Genomic DNA, 22,317 nt, shown 5'->3' on the forward strand with positions numbered 1-22,317 from the left:
ACAAAGCACTGCTACTGCACTGTGCTGAACTGGATCAGGCTGATTTGTCTCCTGATCTGTTCATTTTCAATGCATCTAATCCAAACAGTAACACAGAAGGTGACACTATCTTTGAGGCAGAATCCAAACTGTGATGGTTCTAAAGTAAACACCGAATCCAATATTCATTATTTTCTATCTTCTATCTATCTTTTATTTTTCAATGAGTGTGGGGTTGTCGCTCCTTTAATAAGATACAAATACGATGAATTACAATTTAGTCATTTCCCCTTGGTTTATGTGTGTCAATATGCTAGTTAAATTGCTTCCCTTTCGGCTGCTTTTTACCATTGGAAGTTTTTGTATTTTATTTTGAAAATCGACTGGATTCTCTTTACAGTCTGATGCCCGACCAGTTCGAGCTGCTTCTGGGGCTCGTCTTAAATGTACCGCAGCACTCCTGGTGGGGTTTGAAACATTGACTCATGCAGGGCCTCAAGCTGTATGCACTTTGACCTTTATTAGGGATGCACAGTCAGATAATGAAGTAAGAGACAAGGTCCATTTTGTACAATTTGTTTATTTGAGTTGTTTTTACCCATTAGAGATTCTCTTAGTTCCCTTACAAATCTCACAGATAACTGAGCAGCACTCTAGCAGTTCAAAATGAGCATATCATTTCCCCCCCAAAAAACCCTAGTTAGTGAAGAAGGATTGTGAAATTGATATTTCCAAGGTCAAATGTCCAAATCTGCTAATATTTACACATAGGTTATCCTGTAGTTTAGCATGTAGTCATTTCAAAATATGATATTTCTATGTTCCAAGCTCTCACCTGATAAACATGATGTTGTTATCACGCTGCAAAGGGCACTCATACTTGGATGAGGTGTGTTCTTTGTCTTCACTAAAAACACACCTTTTATGAGTCATGCAAGAGACAAAAGAGAATCACATAATCAGCGTTTCTAAATGCAGCACGGGGTTTGATAGAAACTGTGAACTCTGTGTCTTTGTTGAGTAACAAGAGAGTCAAGTACCGTAAACCAGAGGTATCTTCTTATTTATAATAAGAATCATAGGAAACATTGCACCTTCCGTTGTATCTCTTCAGATATCTGGACAAAACGTAAGCATAACTGGAAAGTATGTAAGGATGTGTAAATCTCTCACACCCATGCTTGTTAACGTTGTCATCGTTTACGTCACGGCAGGCATGACAGTGAATGTCAATGCCATACAATGTCTGTGTCTAAAATTAGTTTGGATATCGTGTTGTGATAAGATGAATACTGTGTGTGTGGGTGTGTGTTTGTGACACACACACACACACACACTTGTACCACATTGATGAAGGTTTGGCTGAATTGACACATGCCTGCTTTGTTAATGAAATATCTCGAAACTTTTTCATTCAGTGGTTGACTCAATTTTATTCTACACTGTAGGAATACGAGTTTTTAAAAAAAATCATGTTATCCAGAGTCGAGCCGCTAGGTGCTTTCCTGGAAAGGTACGTTGGCAGGTGTATATCATACAACAGAGATATGGAATAGTTGGAATGTGGAAATGGTTTATTCGGTTTCCAGAAGAAATGTGGCGAGGAATCATTGTTTAAAAAAAATCCAGTTGAAGGAACTCTTTTATTAGTAATTTCATTGTTTGAAGGTGATATGTTGCCTCTTTATTTCTTCCATGGACGTTTAGGTAAACAAAATGTTCTATTTTAGAATATGTGGCCATGTGTACACCATATAGTCCAGGCCACTTCTGTAAATCAATCAATCAATCAATCATGTAGGTTTACTGAATGGATGGTCTAACAAGTAAAGTAATGGAGTAGTTTGCTTTAATGGCCCCAGAGGTATGTTTGAAATAGCAGAGATGCTTTCATTAGTCACAATGCATTGTATTTACATCTCTTAACCCTCCCCCAACTTCTTACATTGTGCCTTGAGTCCAGCTTCCTCATTTCAAAAATGGAAATGATGTACAGCAGAACAAGTCTAGCGAGTTAAGTCAGACATTTAAAAAAAACAAGAATTTCTCAGTCGCTCAACAAAACCATCATTCACTGAATGAGTCTTCACTTCCATCCTTCCACTCAAGAAGGTGTCTGGTGCCTTCTCAGTGTTAGTTTAAACCGTTTATTGATTAAGTGCTGTGAATATAACAATACTGCTGCACAGCTGGACTTGGGACTTCACTAGGGTAAGAGAATTTTAAATTAAATAAGAAATCACTATGCATTATCAGTGTCTACTTTATGTCTACTAATTAACTTAAAAAATTAAGTCACATATTGTGTTATTTAATATATTTTACATGTCTTTAATATATCTTTTTTTAATAAATATTATTAATATATTTATATACATTTTCATATATGAACTGGTGGTTTTACTTTTGTGGCTGTAAAATGAGTTGTGTGATTTGGAATTAAGTTATCAAAGCAATTCTAATCATAAATTCTGCAATATATGCTTGTCCGTGCTGCTTTTTGGTGTTATTTTTATTAACAGGTATTATCACAGGTATTTGCACAGACACAACTTTTATTTCCATTGTGCCATTATTCCACATTATTCGTTGAATAACAACTGTAACAATTAATAAATCCTCAGAAACCAAGTATTAATAAAAAGCAATGCATATTATACTTGAAGCCTATACCAGCTGAACAAACAGTATACTTTAGACTGATGGATTACATTGCTTAGGTTGTCCGGGTGTGTCTGCGCTATGAGCGCCTTAGTGCTCTGTCAGCTGGATATAATAAATGTCCTGAGGAACGAAGTAAGATTGTCTAATAGGAATTTAAATAAATGTAATCCTTGTATAGGCAATTGGTTTTTTGTTGTTGTTGTTTTTTATCATAAAGATGGCTTCTACTTGTTGAAAATATATGAGCTATATATGAGAAATCACAGAAACTCGGCTGATACACTCAGGAGGTTTGCAGAGGCTTATGCGTGGTGATCACTCAGAATGGCTGTTGTGCATCACCCAGATGTGTGCTACACATTGATGGTGGTTGATTATAATTATTATTATTATTTTTAAATGATATGTTTTAATTGATTTTTCAGTCTGATTTGACCATATGGACTGTATAATTCTTAGATAAGTTTGAAGTCTTGAAGTGGCAGAGTCCAAATCATAATCCAGTCAAGATAATTTATCTTAGTCGTTGTCTTGGCTCTGAATAAATATTTTGAGCGTTATCTTGTTTATTATTTGTATTGTCATTCTCTACTGAGCCAAACAGAATCTGTGTGGTGACGCTTCTTTCTGCTTTTGTCCTGCTTTTCTGCTGTTTTTATTTATTTATTTATTTTAGTCTAGTCAGTCAAACTGATCAGTACTAACACAAAGATTTTCCTTTAAAAGATCGGATTGGACACATTTAGCTATTAGCCTCCACACAATTTAGCACTTATGATTTTTTTTTTTTTCTTGGGAGTGGTGGGTGAGGGGTAGGGTGTAGTCTTAAGTGGTCTTGTAGGGAGAGAATACTCGTGTGGTTGGAATCCTGAACAGTCCCGAAGGTGTGACACTAGCTTGTCAGATATGACAGGTTACCCAAACTTGTTTCTCCAGAATAGTGGCATACCCAGTAACCGGCATGTGTGATGATGATCAGTGAGCGACTGCCACACAGAGGCAGAGGATGGAAAACTTATTTTAAACCAGAGTTATTAAGTCAAAAGCACTCTTGTTCTGTACATTTAAATGGCTACATCATAAAACGTGTATTAGGTACACTTTAATGGTATAAATGGGGTGGGCAAAATATTAGAAATATCTCTCAGTATAGTGGAATGCAAATCAAGAGCACTACAAAATACAGCCACCATTGTTACATATGACTTACTGTTACATGTTTGTTCTTCAAACTAAAATGTTTATTTATATTTTACAGGAACCAGAAACAAGGAGGATGGGACCCCTCATACTCCTTCTCCTATTAGGAGGTATTTGTTGGAGTGCAAACTCTTCTGTGTGTGTGTGATGGAAAGAGAGAGAGAGAGAGAGAGAGAGAGAGAGAGAGAGAGAGAGAATGTCATTGATAAAATGTAGACAACATTTAGATTTGATCTTTAATCACTGTAACATTTTTCTTTAAAGGACTAGTGGGAACAACGTCAGCCACTAACCACACACACAATTCAACAACATTAGCCCCCAGCACAGCCACCAATATGACAACAGGTAAGGTTATGATACTCCTATATTATATTTCAAGACAACAGTAACAAATGGGTAAAACAATATGTGCTGTGGAAAATGCACTGGAAGGAGGTGATGTATTATGCATTACTAAATTCTTTATATGATCTTACATGACCAAGATGTGATGGTGGAGAAAAACTTTTACGTTTTGGTTGATTTGAATCATCCTATTTAAGTTCAGTTCTATTTAATTTTTCATTTTATTTCACATACCTACAAACTACTTAACTGCTCACCTTTCCTTTCCTTTTTTTCCGACACTGACAGACTCATACAATAAGCTACAAGCTTGTCCCACTAGGACAGCGGTATGGTTGACAAAGTCACCCATAATACAGAACTCGTGTTTTAGATTTCTTCGACCCTAATTCTATTTTCAGAAGAGCTTGTTAGCTGCACGTGTAGGAGGCCTGTTTTTCAGTGATGTAGCCAAAACATTCATTTATCACATCACAGGAAGAGTACCAGGAAAGTATATTCAACAAGTTAAATCTACTGCTTTAAAAAAAAAAGAAAAAAACAAGTCTTAAATAAAGCGCTTTCTGTGCTATTGAACATATGGTTGAGATTGTAGTATTTCGTGCATGTGGTATTGGAAAATTGTGTAAGTATGGACGCTTTTTCCAAAATACAAGTTAGAAAATGCGGAGAAAAAAATTTAACCATGCAACTTTTTTTTCTTTTTTTTTTACATCTTCATCAATCAATTCAGTATCTCCAACAAACAACACATCACCAGTGAATACACCTTCAACAGTCAATACAACCTCACTGCCAGTCAACAAAACCACAATATCATTCAATACAACACAACCAAGCATTACAGCCTCTCCCCAAGGAAATACAACATCATCACTGCCAGTCAATATAACTTCATCAGCTGTCAACATAACCACCACCCTAGTGACTGTAACTTTGGAGAATACGACCTCAAAACTTAACATCACAACCTCTCCCTCTTCAGCATCTATGTCAGCCAACACAACTTCACCACTGGTCAACATGACAACACTGCGGGTGCACATGACCTCACCACCAATTAATACAACTTTACCATCAGTAAACACAACGTCACTATCTGTCAATGCAACCTCAAATCCAACCATTGAAACATCTCCCACAGGAAATGCAACATCACCACCACCAGTCAATATCACATCACCTCCTGTAAACATCACCACCCCGCAAGTGCACATGACCTCAACACAAATTAACTCAACTTCACCATCTGTCAACACAACCTCACTATCTGTCAATGCAACCTCAAATCCAATCACTGCAACCTCTCCTACAGGAAATGCAACATCACCACCACCAGTCAATATGACATCACCTCCTGTAAACACGACCACAGCACAAGTGCACATGACCTCAACGCCAATTAACTCAACTTCACCACCTGTCAACACAACCTCACAATCTCTCAATGCAACCTCAAATCCAATCATTGACACATCTCCCACAGGAAATGCAACATCACTACCACCAGTGAATATCACCACCTCACCACTAGTTAATATGACCACACCACAAGTGGGAAATGCAACATCACCACCACCAGTCAATATGACATCACTTCCTGTAAACATCACCACCTCGCAAGTGCACATGACCTCAACACCAATTAATGCAACTTCACTACAAGTAAACACAACCTCACTATCTGTCAATGCAACCTCAAATCCAACCATTGAAACATCTTCCACAGGAAATGCAACATCACCACCACCAGTCAATCTGACATCACCTCCTGTAAACATAACCACAGCACAAGTGCACATGACCTCAACGCCAATTAACTCAACTTCATCATCTGTCAACACAACCTCACGACCTCTCAATGCAACCTCAAATCCAACCATTGAAACATCTCCCACAGGAAATGCAACATCACCACCACCAGTCAATATCACATCACCTCCTGTAAACATGACCACACCGCAAGTGCACATGACCTCAACGCCAATTAACTCAACTTCACCATCTGTCAACACAACCTCAAGACCTCTCAATGCAACCTCAAATCCAATCATTGACACATCTCCCACAGGAAATGCAACATCACCACCACCAGTCAATATCACCACCTCACCACTAGTTAATATGACCACACCACAAGTGCACATGACCTCAACACCAATTAATGCAACTTCACCACAAGTAAACACAACCACACTATCTGTCAATGCAACCTCAAAACCAAGCATTGCAACATCTCCCACAGGAAATGCAACATCACCACCACCAGTCAATATCACATCACCTCCTGTAAACATCACCACACCGCAAGTGCACATGACCTCAACACCACTTAACTCAACTTCACCATCTGTCAACACAACCTCACAATCTCTCAATGCAACCTCAAATCCAATCCTTAAAACATCTCCCACAGGAAATGCAACATCACCACCACCAGTCAATATCACCACCTCACCACTAGTTAATATGACCACACGGGTAGATGCTGGAGCTGATATTCAAACAATGTGTCTGCAACACCAAATACCAGTTCTGTGACTAATACTTGCAGACGGCTGTTTCGAGCAGTGGTTTAACCTCAGTGTCAACGCATCATTATCACAGCAGCCGGTGAGACATTGTTATCATCAAGTTGAATTTTGTAAATAATTATTGCAAGCACATACTGATTATATGATGACATGAATATATTTAATAGACAGAAAATAAAAATCATATTTGATCATTGTTTTTTTCAGTTGTTTTGGCACCAACTGAAGCCCCAACGACAGCTGTACCTACAACAATGATAATTACAACTCCCTCAACAGGTACTATCATGACACAACCAGTCAACGCATTTAAATGTATTTATTTTAACAGTTCAAATACTGTCACCTAATCATTTCTCAACAACAAAACATTATAATTTGCATAATTCAGGTTAGCTTGGTGTCACTAAAATTTCAGTATCCAAGTGACGTAACTATCCAATCACTGTTTCCAGTTACTTCATATATTTTGTTTTGTCATGTAGGTAGAACTATAGTTATTACTTATCCAAAAGCTCCTGTAAATGCTACAAGAATCTAATTTTTTGTTGTTCCAGGTATTAGTACAGCCACACCTACATTTTTTAAATGTCTTATTCTGCTCCAAATACAGACCAATGCACACAAGCTCCAACTACTGCTCCGACTACAGCTGGCTCTACGAGCTACAAGCCACACAAGCTCCAACTACTGCTCCGAACGCTACAGCTGGCTCTACGCAGCTACCAATGCCACACAAGCTCCAACTACTGCTCCGAACGCTACAGCTGGCTCTACTGCAGCTACCAATGCCACACAAGCTCCAACTACTGCTCCGAACGCTACAGCTGGCTCTACTGCAGCTACCAATGCCACACAAGCTCCAACTACTGCTCCGAACGCTACAGCTGGCTCTACTGCAGCTACCAATGCCACACAAGCTCCAACTACTGCTCCGAACGCTACAGCTGGCTCTACTGCAGCTACCAATGCCACAAGCTCCAACTACTGCTCCGAACGCTACAGCTGGCTCACTGCAGCTACCAATGCCACACAAGCTCCAACTACTGCTCCAACCTACAGCTGGCTCTACTGCAGCTACCAATGTCCACACAAGCTCCAACTACTGCTCCGAACGCTACAGCTGGCTCTACTGAAGCTACCAATGCCACACAAGCTCCAACTACTGCTCCGAACGCTACAGCTGGCTCTACTGCAGTTACTGCAGTCACAACTGTTGGCACTTTAGCTACCACCACAACCACAACTACAGCAGCACCACAAGAAGAGCCAAAGATAAGCTTGGGATTTTCATTGCAGGAGACCTTTACACCAGAACTTACAGACAAGTCTTCACCAGCGTTCAAAGCCTTGGAAACCAAAGTAACCGAGTCGGTAAGTTCAAATAGTTGACATGGATTGAGTTTTGATTTTTGCATTTTTCTTTTTGTACTTTTTCCACAATCAGGTTAAATAATGCAGAAAAATTTAGATGTTAGAAAAATTGTTCACATGGTATAGATTTTTTCTCTGCTTGTCTTTTCCACGTTTTCACATCAGATTCCAAATAATTCATGAAAATTTAGAGAACCTCAGAACTTTTTAGATTTCTCATGTAAGATTAAACTTTGATTTTTGTGGTAGGAATGAGATGTCAAGAATTAGACTAACATTGCTTCATTATAGTTGTTGGGCGGTATTAACACTTAACACAGTGTGAGATCTTAGCTTAGTTTTTGTCTTCACTTTGTTTTTTTCCTGTAGATGTTTTTTGAATATGTGTATTCTACATCCTGTTTGTCAATGAGTGTCCACACTGTAGCAGGTAATAGCATAAACAACATAGTAGAAAACGGTAAAAAAAAAGACTTTCATTAAAGATTGCCCATACGTGGAAAGCATGGAATATATTTAAATGCTGGTTTGAGATGGAGCCAAGACCATGACCATGATGCATGAGAAAACATAAAGGAAAAATGGAGTAGTGAAAAAATGATTGAATAGTTGTGGCATAAAAACTATTTTACTGTCTTATAGATGTTTTGTAATTATACTTTTTTTTCTTGTATTAACTTAATTTACAGCTCAACAAAGTCTATAGTGACCAATTTGGAGATGCCTTCAATCGAAGTGTCATCAAAAGCTTCAGGTATATAGTGTTGCATTTTATTGATTTTCTTTTGGTTAATGCAAATACAAGCGAATGTTGTCCTTTGTGTTCATTTTGTCTATCTATCATATGGTTTATCATGTATATATTAGAAAATACTGTTCAGATTTGCAGGAACAGAAATAATTTCATTTCACTCATGAATATCCATCATCCTTGTCATGGTGACTTAGTTAAACAACTATGGCCACAATGACCAAATATAATTGTGCTATTAAAAATTTCACTTCTGTTACAGGTCAGGGTCCGTTGTGGTAGATGCTGAGCTGATATCAACAATGTGTCTGCAACACCAAATACCAGTTCTGTGACTAATACTTTGCAGACTGCTGTTTCGAGCAGTGGTTTTAACCTCAGTGTCAACGCATCATCTATCACAGCAGCCGGTGAGACATTGTTATCATCAAATGTTGAATTTTGTAAATAATTATTGCAAGCACATACTGATTATATGATGACATGAATATATTAATAGACAGAAAATAAATCATATTTGATCATTGTTTTTTTCAGTTGTTTTGGCACCAACTGAGCCCCAACGACAGCTGTACCTACAACAATGATAATTACAACTCCCTCAACAGGTACTATCAGACACAACCAGTCAACAGCATTTTAAATTTTTATTTTAACAGTTCAAATACTGTCACCTAATCATTTCTCAATAACAAAACATTATAATTTGCATAATTCAGGTTAGCTTGGTGTCACTAAAATTTCCAGTATCCAAGTGACGTAACTATCCAATCACTGTTTCCAGTACTTCATATATTGTTTTGTCATGTAGGTAGAATATAGTTATTACTTATCCAAAAGCTCCTGTAAATGCTACAAGAATCCACTTTTTTTGTTTTGTCCAGGTATTATACAGCCACACCTACATTTTTTAAATGTCTGTAAGCTGGCCTTCCAACAATACAGCTACCAAGCCACACAGCTCCAACTACTGCTCCGAACGCTACAGCTGGCTCTACTGCAGCTACCAATGCCACACAAGCTCCAACTACTGCTCCGAACGCTACAGCTGGCCTCTACTGCAGCTACCAATGCCACACAAGCTCCAACTACTGCTCCGAACGCTACAGCTGGCTCTACTGCAGCTACCAATGCCACACAAGCTCCAACTACTGCTCCGAACGCTACAGCTGGCTCCACTGCAGCTACCAATGCCACACAAGCTCCAACTACTGCTCCGAACGCTACAGCTGGCTCTACTGCAGCTACCAATGCCACACAAGCTCCAACTACTGCTCCGAACGCTACAGCTGGCTCTACTGCAGCTACCAATGCCACACAAGCTCCAACTACTGCTCCGAACGCTACAGCTGGCTCTACTGCAGCTACCAATGCCACAACAAGCTCCAACTACTGCTCCGAACGCTACAGCTGGCTCTACTGCAGTAGTTTGAATATGAACCAACACCAAAGTGCTCTGACCTCAACAGCCAATGAATGCAACTTCACCACAAGTAAACCAAAAACCACATGCTGTCATGCAACTCAAAACCAAGCATTGCAACATCTACATCTCGCCACAGTAAATGCAACATCACCACCACCATGTACAATTATCACAGCACCTCCTGGTAACAGCAACCACACCGCAATGGCACATAGACCCTCAACACCACGTAACTCAACTTCATCACCATCTGGTCAACACACCGCACAATCGCTCAATGCAACCCTCAATCCAATCCCTTAAGAACATCCCTCCCACAGAATGCAACATCACCACCACAGTCAATATCACCACCTCACCACTAAGTTTAATATGACCACAACCGCAAGTTGCAACATGACATCAACGCCGAATTTAACTCAACTTCAGCATCTGTCCACACAACCTCCAAACGGCCTCCTCAACACCTCAAATCCAACATGAAACATCTCCCACATGAAATGCAACTACCCCACAGTCCAATATCACATCACCCTCCTGTAACATGACCACAAAAAAAAAACCACACCGAAAGTGCACATGACTCATCGCCAATTAAACTCGACTTCACCATCTGTCCAAACACAACCTCAAGACCTCTCAATGCAACCTCAGAATCCAATCATTGACACATCTCCCACAGGGAAATGCAACATCGACCACCACCATCAATATCACCACCCACCACCTCACCAACTAGTTAAGATGAGCCACACGCAGCAAGTGCCACATGACCTCGACAGACACCAATTAATGCAACTTCACCACAGTAAAAACACAACCACACATCATGTCATTCAACCCTCAAACAGCATTGCACATCTTCCCACAGGAAATGCAACATCACCACCACCGTCAATATCACATCACCAGTCCTTAAACATCACCACAAAAAAGGTTACAGCAGAGTGCACATGACCTCAACACACTTAAAACTCAACTTCACCATCTGTCAACACGACATCACATCTCTCCATTCAACCTCAAATCATCCTAAAACATCGTCCACAGGAAAGGGCAACTCACGCACCACCATGTCATATCACCAACCCTCACCAATAGTTATATGACCACAGACGAAAGTGCACATGACTCACGCCAATAACTTCAACTTCATCATCTGTTTCAACACAACCTCACTATCTGGCAATGCAACCCCTCAAAATCCGGATCATTGAAAATCATAGCCACAGTAATTGCCATCAACACCACCATCAAGTCTCACATCACCTGCCTTTAAAACGATCACCACAGAAACAGGCAGTTAACAGTACATCAACACCACTTAACTCAACTTCACCATCTGTCAACACAACCTCACATCTCTGCAATGCCACCTCAAATCCATCGCTTAAAACTCTCCCACAGGGAATGCAACTTCACAATCACGACCACCTACCAGTCAATTCACCACCTCACCACTAGTTAAATATGACCACACCTCAAGTGCCAATGACCTTCAAACACACTTAACTCAACATTCACCCATCTGTCAAAACAACCTCAAATCTCTCAATGCAACCTCAATCCAATCCTAAACATCTCACACAGAATGCAACATCACCACCCACCAGTCAATAGCACCACCTCACCACTATTAAGAATGACACACCGCAAGTGCACATGACCTCAAAGACTCAACGCCATTACTCCAACTTATCATCTGCAACACAAACCTCACGGCCTCTCATGCAACCTCAAATCAACCAATTGAAACATCTGCCACAGGGAAATGCAACATCACCAACCACCACCAGTCAATATCACCACCCACGCACTAGTTAATAGGAACCACAAACCAAAAGGCATATGACCTCAGAAAACCAATTAATGCAACTTCACCACAAGTAAACACAACCACACATCGTCAATGCAACCACTCAAAACCAAAGCATTGCAACACTCCACAGGAAAATGCAACATCACCAAACCACCATCCAATATCACATCACTCCGGTAGACATCACCACACCGCAAGTGCACATGACTCAACACCACTTAACGCAAACTTCAGCACACTGTCAACACAACATCAACAATCGCTCAATCACCTCAAATCCAATCCTTAAACATCTCCCACAGAAAATGCAACATCAACCAACCACCAGTCATAATATCACCCACCTCACACATAGTTTACTATTACCACACCGACAATTGCACATGACCTCAACGCCATTACTAACTTCATCAATCGTGTCACCAGACCCCGGCCTCTCAAGGCAACCATCAAATCCATCATTGAAACATCTCCACGGAATGCAACATCACCACCACCATCATAATCACATCACCTACCTGTAAACATGACCACAAAACACCGCAAGGGCACAGGACCTCAAACAGCCTCAACGCCAATTAACTGAACTTCAACCATGCTTCAACACAACCTCAAGACCTCTCAAAGCACCAAATCCAATCATTGACAACTCGCCACAAGAAAGGCAAACATCACCACCACAGTCCATATCACCACCTCACCACTAGGTTAAGAGGACCACAAGCCACAATGCCATGACCATCAACACCAGAATGCAAACGGCACCAACAAGTAAAACCAACCACACTACGGTCAAGGCAACCAGAATCAAAACCAAGCATGCAACAGCTCCCACAGGAAATGCAAACGCACCACCACCAGCAATGCACAGCAACCTCCTGGAAACATCACAAAACCGCAAGTGCACATGACCTCAACACCACTTAACGCACTGCACAGCGGTGCAACACACACCCACAAAACCGCACAATCCCGCTCATGGCACCTTCAAATCCCAATCCTGAAAACTTCGCCCACAGGAAAATGCACATCACCACCACCAGGTCAATATCACCAACCCTCACCCTAGGTAATATGACCCACACGACAAGGAGTCACATGAACCGCAACGCCAAGGAACTCAACGTCAAGCAGCGGGCAAACAACCGCACGAGATGTCAAGCAACCGCAATCCGATCATGGAAAAAACAGCTCCCACAGGAAATGCAACATCACCACCACCAGTCCAAGAGCAACAGCACCTCCTGGAACAGCACCACACCGCAAGGCACATGAACCTCACAACCACTGAACTCAACATCACCAGCCGGCAACACAACCCACAAGGCTCTCAAGGCAAACCGCAAAGCCATCCGAGAACGCTAGCTCCCACAGGAAATGCAACATCACCACCACCAGTACAAGATAACCACCTCACCACTAGTTAATATGACCACACGCAAGTGCACATGACCGCAACGCCCAATTAACACTCAACTCAGCAGCTTCAAACACAAACTCATGGCCTCCATCAATCCAAACCTCAATTCCAAACAGTGAAACATCTTCCACAGGAAAATGCAACATCATCACCACCACCAGTCAATAGCCATCAAATCCTGTACATGAACCACAACCGAGTGCACATGACCTGCCGCCAATTAACTCAACTTCACCATCTTCAACACAACCCTCCCATCTCTCAAGGGCAAAACCTCAAATCCAACATTGACACATCTCCCACAGGAAATGCAACAATCAACCACCCCAGTCAATATCACCACCAACCACCTCACCAGACGAGTTAATAGGAAGACCAGCCACAAGTGGCCATGAACTCAAACACCATTAATGCAACTTCAACCACAAGTAACACAAACCACACTATCTGTGCAATGCAACTCAAAACCAACATGCACATCTCCCACAGAAATGCAACAATCACCTCCACCACACCAGTCAATACACCACCTCAACCATTGTTAATATGACCACACCGCAGTGCACATGACCGTCAACGCACATTAAGCCTCAACTTCCCACCGTCTGTCCAACACCAACCTCAACAAAACCTCGCAACCAACCTCAATTCCAAGCACTGAAACATCGCCCACAGGTAATCAAACTTCAACAACCATCACACCAAGTTCATGTTCAATGTTAGTCAACGTTAATTACAATGCTGTCATATGACAGAACATACAGAGAATTAAATTGCGTTTCCTCCCTCTTATTATCGCCTGTTGCAGGCAATAAACAAGAATATAAAATATACTTAAAAAGATTAAAAAAAAATTTATAATAAAAATTAAAATAGATACAAGCTAAAAGACATCCAATAAAAGACAGTGGAAAATATAAATAGTAGAATAAAATATGGGCAAATATGGGCGGTTAGGAACAGAATGAACAATATAAACAGAAACAACAGTCTAACTGTATCAGTATGCAATACCGTCAATATAATCTTAACTACTATCAACAGAACCTCACTATCTCTCAACCAACCCCTCAAAACCAAGCTGCTACATTGGCCCATTGAAAGGAACAGCCCAACCACTATCAATATAATCCACACCACAAGAAACGCAAACCCAAGCACCACCACATGACATCACTGTGCCAGAAAATGGTAATGTCCACAACGCGGAAACCAGCCTCAGTGGTATTATATACAATGTCACCCCCAGGCAACACACCCAACCACAACCATTTTCCACAAGTTTTTTTTCGTTTTTTTCAGTAAGAACTTTTGAATGTGTTCAGTTTTTGCTATATGTGGCACCCAATTTAGAACACAACGACAGGGTTGAGGGCAAACTTCCACGAGCTCCAATTGTCCATTCAATGAAAACATTGCTGCAAAAAGTAAAGTTTCTTCCGATAGATTTTGTTCGTGATTAGGGCAGAACTATTAGTGATCCAAAAACTCAGAAATTTTTAGTACAAGTCTTCCTTCTGCCCCAAACATTACAGCGACCAATGCTACAGAAAGCTTCCAACTACTGCTCCGATACGCTAAGTCTGGCTCTAACTAAGCTACCAATTCCAACACAAGCTCCAATAACTGCTGCCGAAGCGACAGCTGGCCTCTAGCTGAACTACCAAATGCCACACAAGCTCCAACTGACTGCTCCGAACGCTACAGCTGGCTCTACTGAAGCTACCAATGCCCACAAAGCTCCAACTACTGCTCCGAACGCTACAGCTGGCTTACTGCAGGACTACCAATGCCACAAAAGCCCAACTACTGCTCTCCGAACCTACAGCTGGCTCTACTGCAGCTACCAATGCCACACGCTCCAACTACTGCTCCGAACGCTACAGCTGGCTCTTACTGCAGCTACCAATGCCACACAAGCCCAACACTGCTCCGAATGCTACAGCTGGCTCTACTTGCAGCTACCAATCACAAAGAAGCTCCAACGACTGCTCCGAACGCGTACAGCTGGCTCGTCTGCAGCTACCAATGCCACAGCTCAACGACTAGACCAACAACAAGGTGAAATCAAACATCACCAACCCAGATCCCCAATATGCTCCCTCCTTAAACACACCACAGTCACAAGTGCAAATGACCGCAACTGCAAATATGAACTGCAGCTGCCAAACGGATCTCCATCTGGTCAACACAAACCTCACATCTTTTCAAATGCACCTCAAAACAAGCATTGCAAATCCTCTCCTACATGGAAAATGCAAATCACCACACAGTCAATATCACCACCTCACCACGTAGTTAAATATGACACACCACGACGTGCACCTGACTCAACACCAATTAATGCAAACTTACCCATCTGTCAACACATCCTCACATCTGTCATGCAACCTCAAAGCCGATTCATTGAAACATCTCCCACAGAAAATGAACATCACCACCACCTTAAATCGACATCCCTCCTATAACATCACCACACACCGCAAGTGCACATGACCTCAACAACACTTAAACTCTCAACTTCACCAGCTGTCCAACACAACCTTCACAATCTCTCAATGCAACACTCAAATCCAATCCTTACAACATCTCCCCCAGGAAATGCCCAACTATCACCCACCACCAGTCAATATCACCACCTCACCAGCGTTATATGTGACACACCGCAAGTGCACATGACCTTCGCGACGCAATTATACTCAACTTCTCTCAGTCCTTCAAACACTACCCCGGCTCTCAAGGCAACCTCAAAAATCCCAATCAGTGACTACACTCCCCACAGGAAATGCCAACAGCACACCACCAGTCAAATATCACATCACCTCCTTAAAACATGACCACGACCGCCAGGGGCACAGGACCGATCAACGCAATTAATCAGTTCCACCATCTGTCAACCACAAACCTCAAAGACCTCTCACATCAACCTCAAACGCCAATCATTGGACAACTCTCCCGACAGGAAATGCAACATCACCACCACCAGTCAATCAACTCACCGCCATCCTTAATATGACCACACCACGAAAAGGACAAGTGCACATGACCTCAACACCAATATAATGCAACTTCACCACAGTAACACACCACACTATCTGTCAATGACACCTCAAACCAAGCATGCAACATCTCCCTCAGCGAGAAAGGCACATCACCACACCAGTCAATATCACATCACCCTCCTGTAACATCACCACACACGCAAGTGCACATGACCTCAACACCACGTAACTCAACTTCACCATCCTGTCAACACAACCTCACAATCTTCGCAACCCTCAAATCCAATCCTTAAAACATCTCCCACAGGAAATGCAACATCACCACCACCAGTCAATATCACCAACTCACCACTAGTTAATATGACCACACTACAAGTGGCACAGACCTCACGCCATATAACTCACTCATCATCTGTCACACAACCTCACTATCTGTTCAAATGCAACCTCAAATCCGATCATTGAAACTACTCCCACAGGAAGCAACATCACCACACCAGTCATAGCACATCACACCTCCGTAAAACATCACACGCACAAGTTCCACAGACCTCAACGCAATTTAAACTCAACTTCACCATCTGTCAACACAACCTCACAATCTCATGCAAACTCAAAACCAGCAGGCAACCTCTCGCACAGGAAAGCAACACACCACCACCAGTCAATATCACCACCCACCACGAGTTAATAGTGACACACCAGAAGTGCACAGGCTCAACACAAATTAATGCAACTCACGCATCTGTCCAAACACAACCTCACTAATCTGTCAATGCAACCTCAAATCCGATCATTGAAAACATCTCCCACAGGAAATGCAACATCACCACCACCAGTCAATATCACACACTCCTGTAAACACACCACAGCACAGTGCACATGACCTCAAACGCAAATTTAACGCAACTCACCATCTGTCAACACAAACCCACAATCTCAATGCAACCTCAAAACCAGCATGGCAAACCCTCCACAGGAAATGCAACCACCACCACCAGTCAATATCACCACCTCACCACGAGTTTAATTGACCACAACAAGTGCACATGAGCTCAACACCATTAATGCAACTTCACCACTCAATGAACACAACCTCAACTACTGTCAATGCAACCTCAAAGCCGATCATTGAACATCTCCCACAGGAAATGGCAACACACCACCACCAGTCAATATCACATCACCTCCTGTAACAACACACCACCACCAGCAAGTGCACATGACTCAACACCACTAACTCAACTTCACCACATCTGTCACACAAACCTCACAATCTCTCCATGCAACCTCAAATCCAATCCTTAAAACATCTCCACAGGAAATGCAACATCACCACCACCAGTCAATATCACCACCTCACCACTCACACTAGTTAATATGACCCAACCGCAAGTGCACATGACCTCAACGCCATATAACTCAACTTCATCATCTGTCAACACAACCTCACGCCTCCTCAATGCAAACTCAAATCCAACCATTGAAAAATCTTCCCACAGGAATGCAACATCACCACACACCAGTCAATATCACCACTCACCACTAGTTAATATGAACCAACACCAAAGTGCTCTGACCTCAACACCAATAATGCAACTTCACCACAAGTAAACCAAACAACCACATCTGTCAATGCAACCTCAAACCAAGCATTGCAACATCTCATCCCACAGAAATGCAACATCACCACCACCAGTCAATATCACACACCTCCTGTAACACAACCACACCGCAAGTGCACATAGACCTCAACACCACGTAACTCAACTTCACCCATCTGTCAACACAACCCACAATCCTCAATGCAACCTCAAATCCAATCCTTAAAACATCTCCCACAGGAAATGCAACATCACCACCACCAGTCAATATCACCACCTCACCACTAGTTAATATACCACACCGCAAGTGCACATGACTCAACGCCAATTAACTCAACTTCACATCTGTCACACAACCTCCACGGCCTCTCAATTCAACCTCAAACCAATCATGAAACATCTCCCACAGAAATGCAACATACCACCACAGTCAATATCACATCACCTCCTGTAACATGACCACACCACACGAAGTGCACATGACTCAACGCCAATTAACTCACTTCACCATCTGTCAAACACAACCTCAAGACCTCTCAATGCAACCTCAAATCCAATCATTGACACATCTCCCACAGGAAATGCAACATCACCACCACCAGTCAATATCACCACCCCACCTCACCACTAGTTAAATGACCACACCACAAGTGCACACATGACCTCAACACCAATTAATGCAACTTCACCACAAGTAAAAACACAACCACACTATCTGTCAATGCAACCTCAAAACAAGCATTGCAACATCTCCCACAGGAAATGCAACATCACCACCACCAGTCAATATCACATCACCTCCTGTAAACATCACCACACCGCAAGTGCACATGACCTCAACACACTTAACTCAACTTCACCATCTGTCAACACAACATCACAATCTCTCCATGCAACCTCAAATCCAATCCTTAAAACATCTCCCACAGGAAAGCAACTCACCACCACCAGTCAATATCACCACCCTCACCATAGTTAATATGACCACAACAAAGTGCACATGACCTCACGCCAATAACTCAACTTCATCATCTGTCACACAACCTCACTATCTGTCAATGCAACCCCTCAAATCCGATCATTGAAAATCATACCACAGAATTGCAACATCACACCACCAGTCAATTCACATCACCTCCTTAAAACATCACCACAGACGGCACATGCACTCAACACCACTTAACTCAACTTCACCATCTGTCAACACAACCTTCACATCTCTCAATGCACACCTCAAATCCATCCTTAAAACTCTCCCACAGGAATGCAACACATCACCACCACCAGTCAATTCACCACCTCACCACTAGTTAATATGACCACACCCAAGTGCCATGACCTCAAACACACTTAACTCAACTTCACCCATCTGTCAAAACAACCTCACAATCTCTCAATGCAACCTCAAATCCAATCCTAAAACATCTCACACAGAATGCAACATCACCACCACCAGTCAATACACCACCTCACCACTATTAAGATGACCACACCGCAAGTGCACATGACCTCAAACCAACCTTACTCAACTTCATCATCTGTCAACACAACCTCACGGCTCTCAATGCAACCTCAAATCAACCATTGAAACATCTCCACAGGAAATGCAACATCACCACCACCAAGTCAATATCACCACCTCACCACTAGTTAATATGACCACACCAAAGTGCATATGACCTCAAACCAATTAATGCAACTTCACCACAAGTAAACACAACCACACTATCTGTCAATGCAACCTCAAAACCAAGCATTGCAACATCTCCCACAGGAAATGCAACATCACCACCACCAGTCCAATATCACATCACTCCGTAACATCACCACACCGCAAGTGCACATGACTCAACACCACTTAACTGCAACTTCACCATCTGTCAACACAACCTCACAATCTTCAATGCAACCTCAAATCCAATCCTTAAACATCTCCCACAGAAATGCAACATCACCACCACCAGTCAATATCACCACCTCACACTAGTATATACCACACCGCAAGTGCACATGACCTCAACGCCATTAACTAACTTCATCATCTGTCACACAACCTCCCGGCCTCTCAATGCAACCATCAAATCCATCATTGAAACATCTCCACGGAAATGCAACATCACCACCACCAGTCATATCACATCACCTCCTGTAAACATGACCACAACCGCAAGGCACATGACCTCAACACTAACGCCAATTAACTAACTTCACCATCTGTCAACACAACCTCAAGACCTCTCAAGCAACCTCAAATCCAATCATTGACACACTCCCACAAGAAATGCAAACATCACCACCACAGTCAATATCACACCTCACCACTAGTTAAATGACCACACCACAAGTGCACATGACCTCAACACCAGAATGCAAACTCACCAACAAGTAAAACCAACCACACTATCTCAATGCAACCTCAAAACCAAGCATTGCAACACTCCCACAGGAAATGCAACATCCACCACCACCAGTCAATCACATCACCTCCTGTAAACATCACCACACCGCAAGTGCACATGACCTCAACACCACTTAACCACTTCACACGTCAACACACACCACACCACAATCCTCAATGCAACCTCAAATCCAATCCTTAAAACTTCCCCACAGGAAATGCACATCACCACCACCAGTCAATATCACCACCCTCACCACTAGTAATATGACCACACTACAAGTGACACATGACCTCAACGCCAATTAACTCAACTCATACATCGCAACACAACCTCACATGTCAATGCAACCTCAAATCCGATCATGAACATCTCCCACAGGAAATGCAACATCACCACCACCAGTCAAATCAACACACCTCCTGAACACACCACACCGCAAGTGCACATGACCTCACAACCACTAACTCAACTCACCACGTCAACACAACCTCACAATCTCTCAAGCAACCCAAACCAATCCTTAAAACATCTCCCACAGGAAATGCAACATCACCACCACCAGTCAATATCACCACCTCACCACTAGTTAATATGACCACACCGCAAGTGCACATGACCTCAACGCCAATTAACTCAACTTCATCATCTGTCAACACAACCTCATGGCCTCTCAATGCAACCTCAATTCCAACCATTGAAACATCTTCCACAGGAAATGCAACATCACCACCACCAGTCAATATCCCATCACCTCCTGTAAACATGACCACACCGCAAGTGCACATGACCTCAACGCCAATTAACTCAACTTCACCATCTGTCAACACAACCTCACAATCTCTCAATGCAACCTCAAATCCAATCATTGACACATCTCCCACAGGAAATGCAACATCACCACCACCAGTCAATATCACCACCACCTCACCACAGTTAATATGACCACCACAAGTGCCATGACCTCAAACACCATTAATGCAACTTCACCACAAGTAAACACAACCACACTATCTGTCAATGCAACCTCAAAACCAAGCATTGCAACATCTCCCACAGGAAATGCAACATCACCACCACCAGTCAATATCACCACCTCACCATTAGTTAATATGACCACACCGCAAGTGCACATGACCTCAACGCACATTAACTCAACTTCACCGTCTGTCAACACAACCTCACAACCTCTCAATGCAACCTCAATTCCAAGCACTGAAACATCTCCCACAGGTAATGCAACTTCACAACCAGTCAACACAAGTTCATGTTCAAGTTCAAGTCAACTTTATTATCAATGCTGTCATATGTACAGAACATACAGAGAATTGAAATTGCGTTTCCCTCTTATCCCTGTTGCAGCAATAAACAAGAAATATAAAATATAAGTAAAAGATGTAAAAAAAAATTTTATATAAAAATTAAAAATATATACAAGCTAAAAGACATCCAAGAAAAGACAGTGGAAAATATAAATAGTATAAATATGGCAAATATGGCGGTATGAACAGAATGAACAATATAAACAGAAACAACAGTCTAACTGTATCAGTATGGCAATACCAGTCAATATAATCTTAACTACTATCAACAGAACCTCACTATCTCTCAACACAACCTCAAAACCAAGCATTGCTACCTTGCCCATTGAAAATGCAACATCCCACCACTAGTCAATATATCCACACCACAAGGAAACGCAACCCAAGCACCACTCCACATGACATCACTGCCAGAAAATGTAATGTCACAACTCGGAAACACAGCCTCAGTGGTAGTATATACAATGTCACCCCC

The 22,317-nt window shown here is 42.0% G+C and overlaps 1 protein-coding gene and 2 long non-coding RNA genes across 3 annotated transcripts; all 3 read left to right on the top strand.

Annotated features, from left to right (window-relative positions):
- The first annotated feature begins 4,211 nt into the window (after positions 1-4,211).
- LOC113746512 (mucin-5AC-like) lies at positions 4,212-20,510 on the top strand. The gene is made up of 2 exons (XM_027282478.1): positions 4,212-6,665; positions 20,456-20,510. Exons 1-2 carry the CDS (start codon positions 4,855-4,857, stop codon positions 20,508-20,510), a joined length of 1,866 nt encoding a protein of 621 aa, XP_027138279.1. The 5' UTR covers positions 4,212-4,854.
- Positions 6,791-7,719, top strand: LOC113746712 (uncharacterized). The gene is made up of 3 exons (XR_003463066.1): positions 6,791-6,804; positions 6,933-7,004; positions 7,448-7,719. It is a non-coding gene; the product is annotated as an uncharacterized LOC113746712 (long non-coding RNA).
- Positions 7,818-9,406, top strand: LOC113746713 (uncharacterized). Its single transcript, XR_003463067.1, has 4 exons — positions 7,818-8,099; positions 8,789-8,853; positions 9,113-9,260; positions 9,388-9,406. It is a non-coding gene; the product is annotated as an uncharacterized LOC113746713 (long non-coding RNA).
- Positions 20,511-22,317: the final 1,807 nt, after the last annotated feature.

This window comes from Larimichthys crocea, chromosome X, assembly GCF_000972845.2.
Source record: "Larimichthys crocea isolate SSNF chromosome X, L_crocea_2.0, whole genome shotgun sequence".
Classification (NCBI taxonomy): Eukaryota; Metazoa; Chordata; class Actinopteri; family Sciaenidae; genus Larimichthys; species Larimichthys crocea.

Bases quoted from the DNA above. Each gene is read 5' to 3' on its own strand.
- LOC113746512 (XM_027282478.1), top strand. From the start codon at position 4,855: ATGCGGAGAAAAAAATTTAACCATGCAACTTTTTTTTCTTTTTTTTTT. The intron at 6,666-20,455 runs CACACGGGTAGA...TAGTTAAATGAC, and splicing joins TCACCACTAGTTAATATGAC to CACACCACAAGTGCACATGA.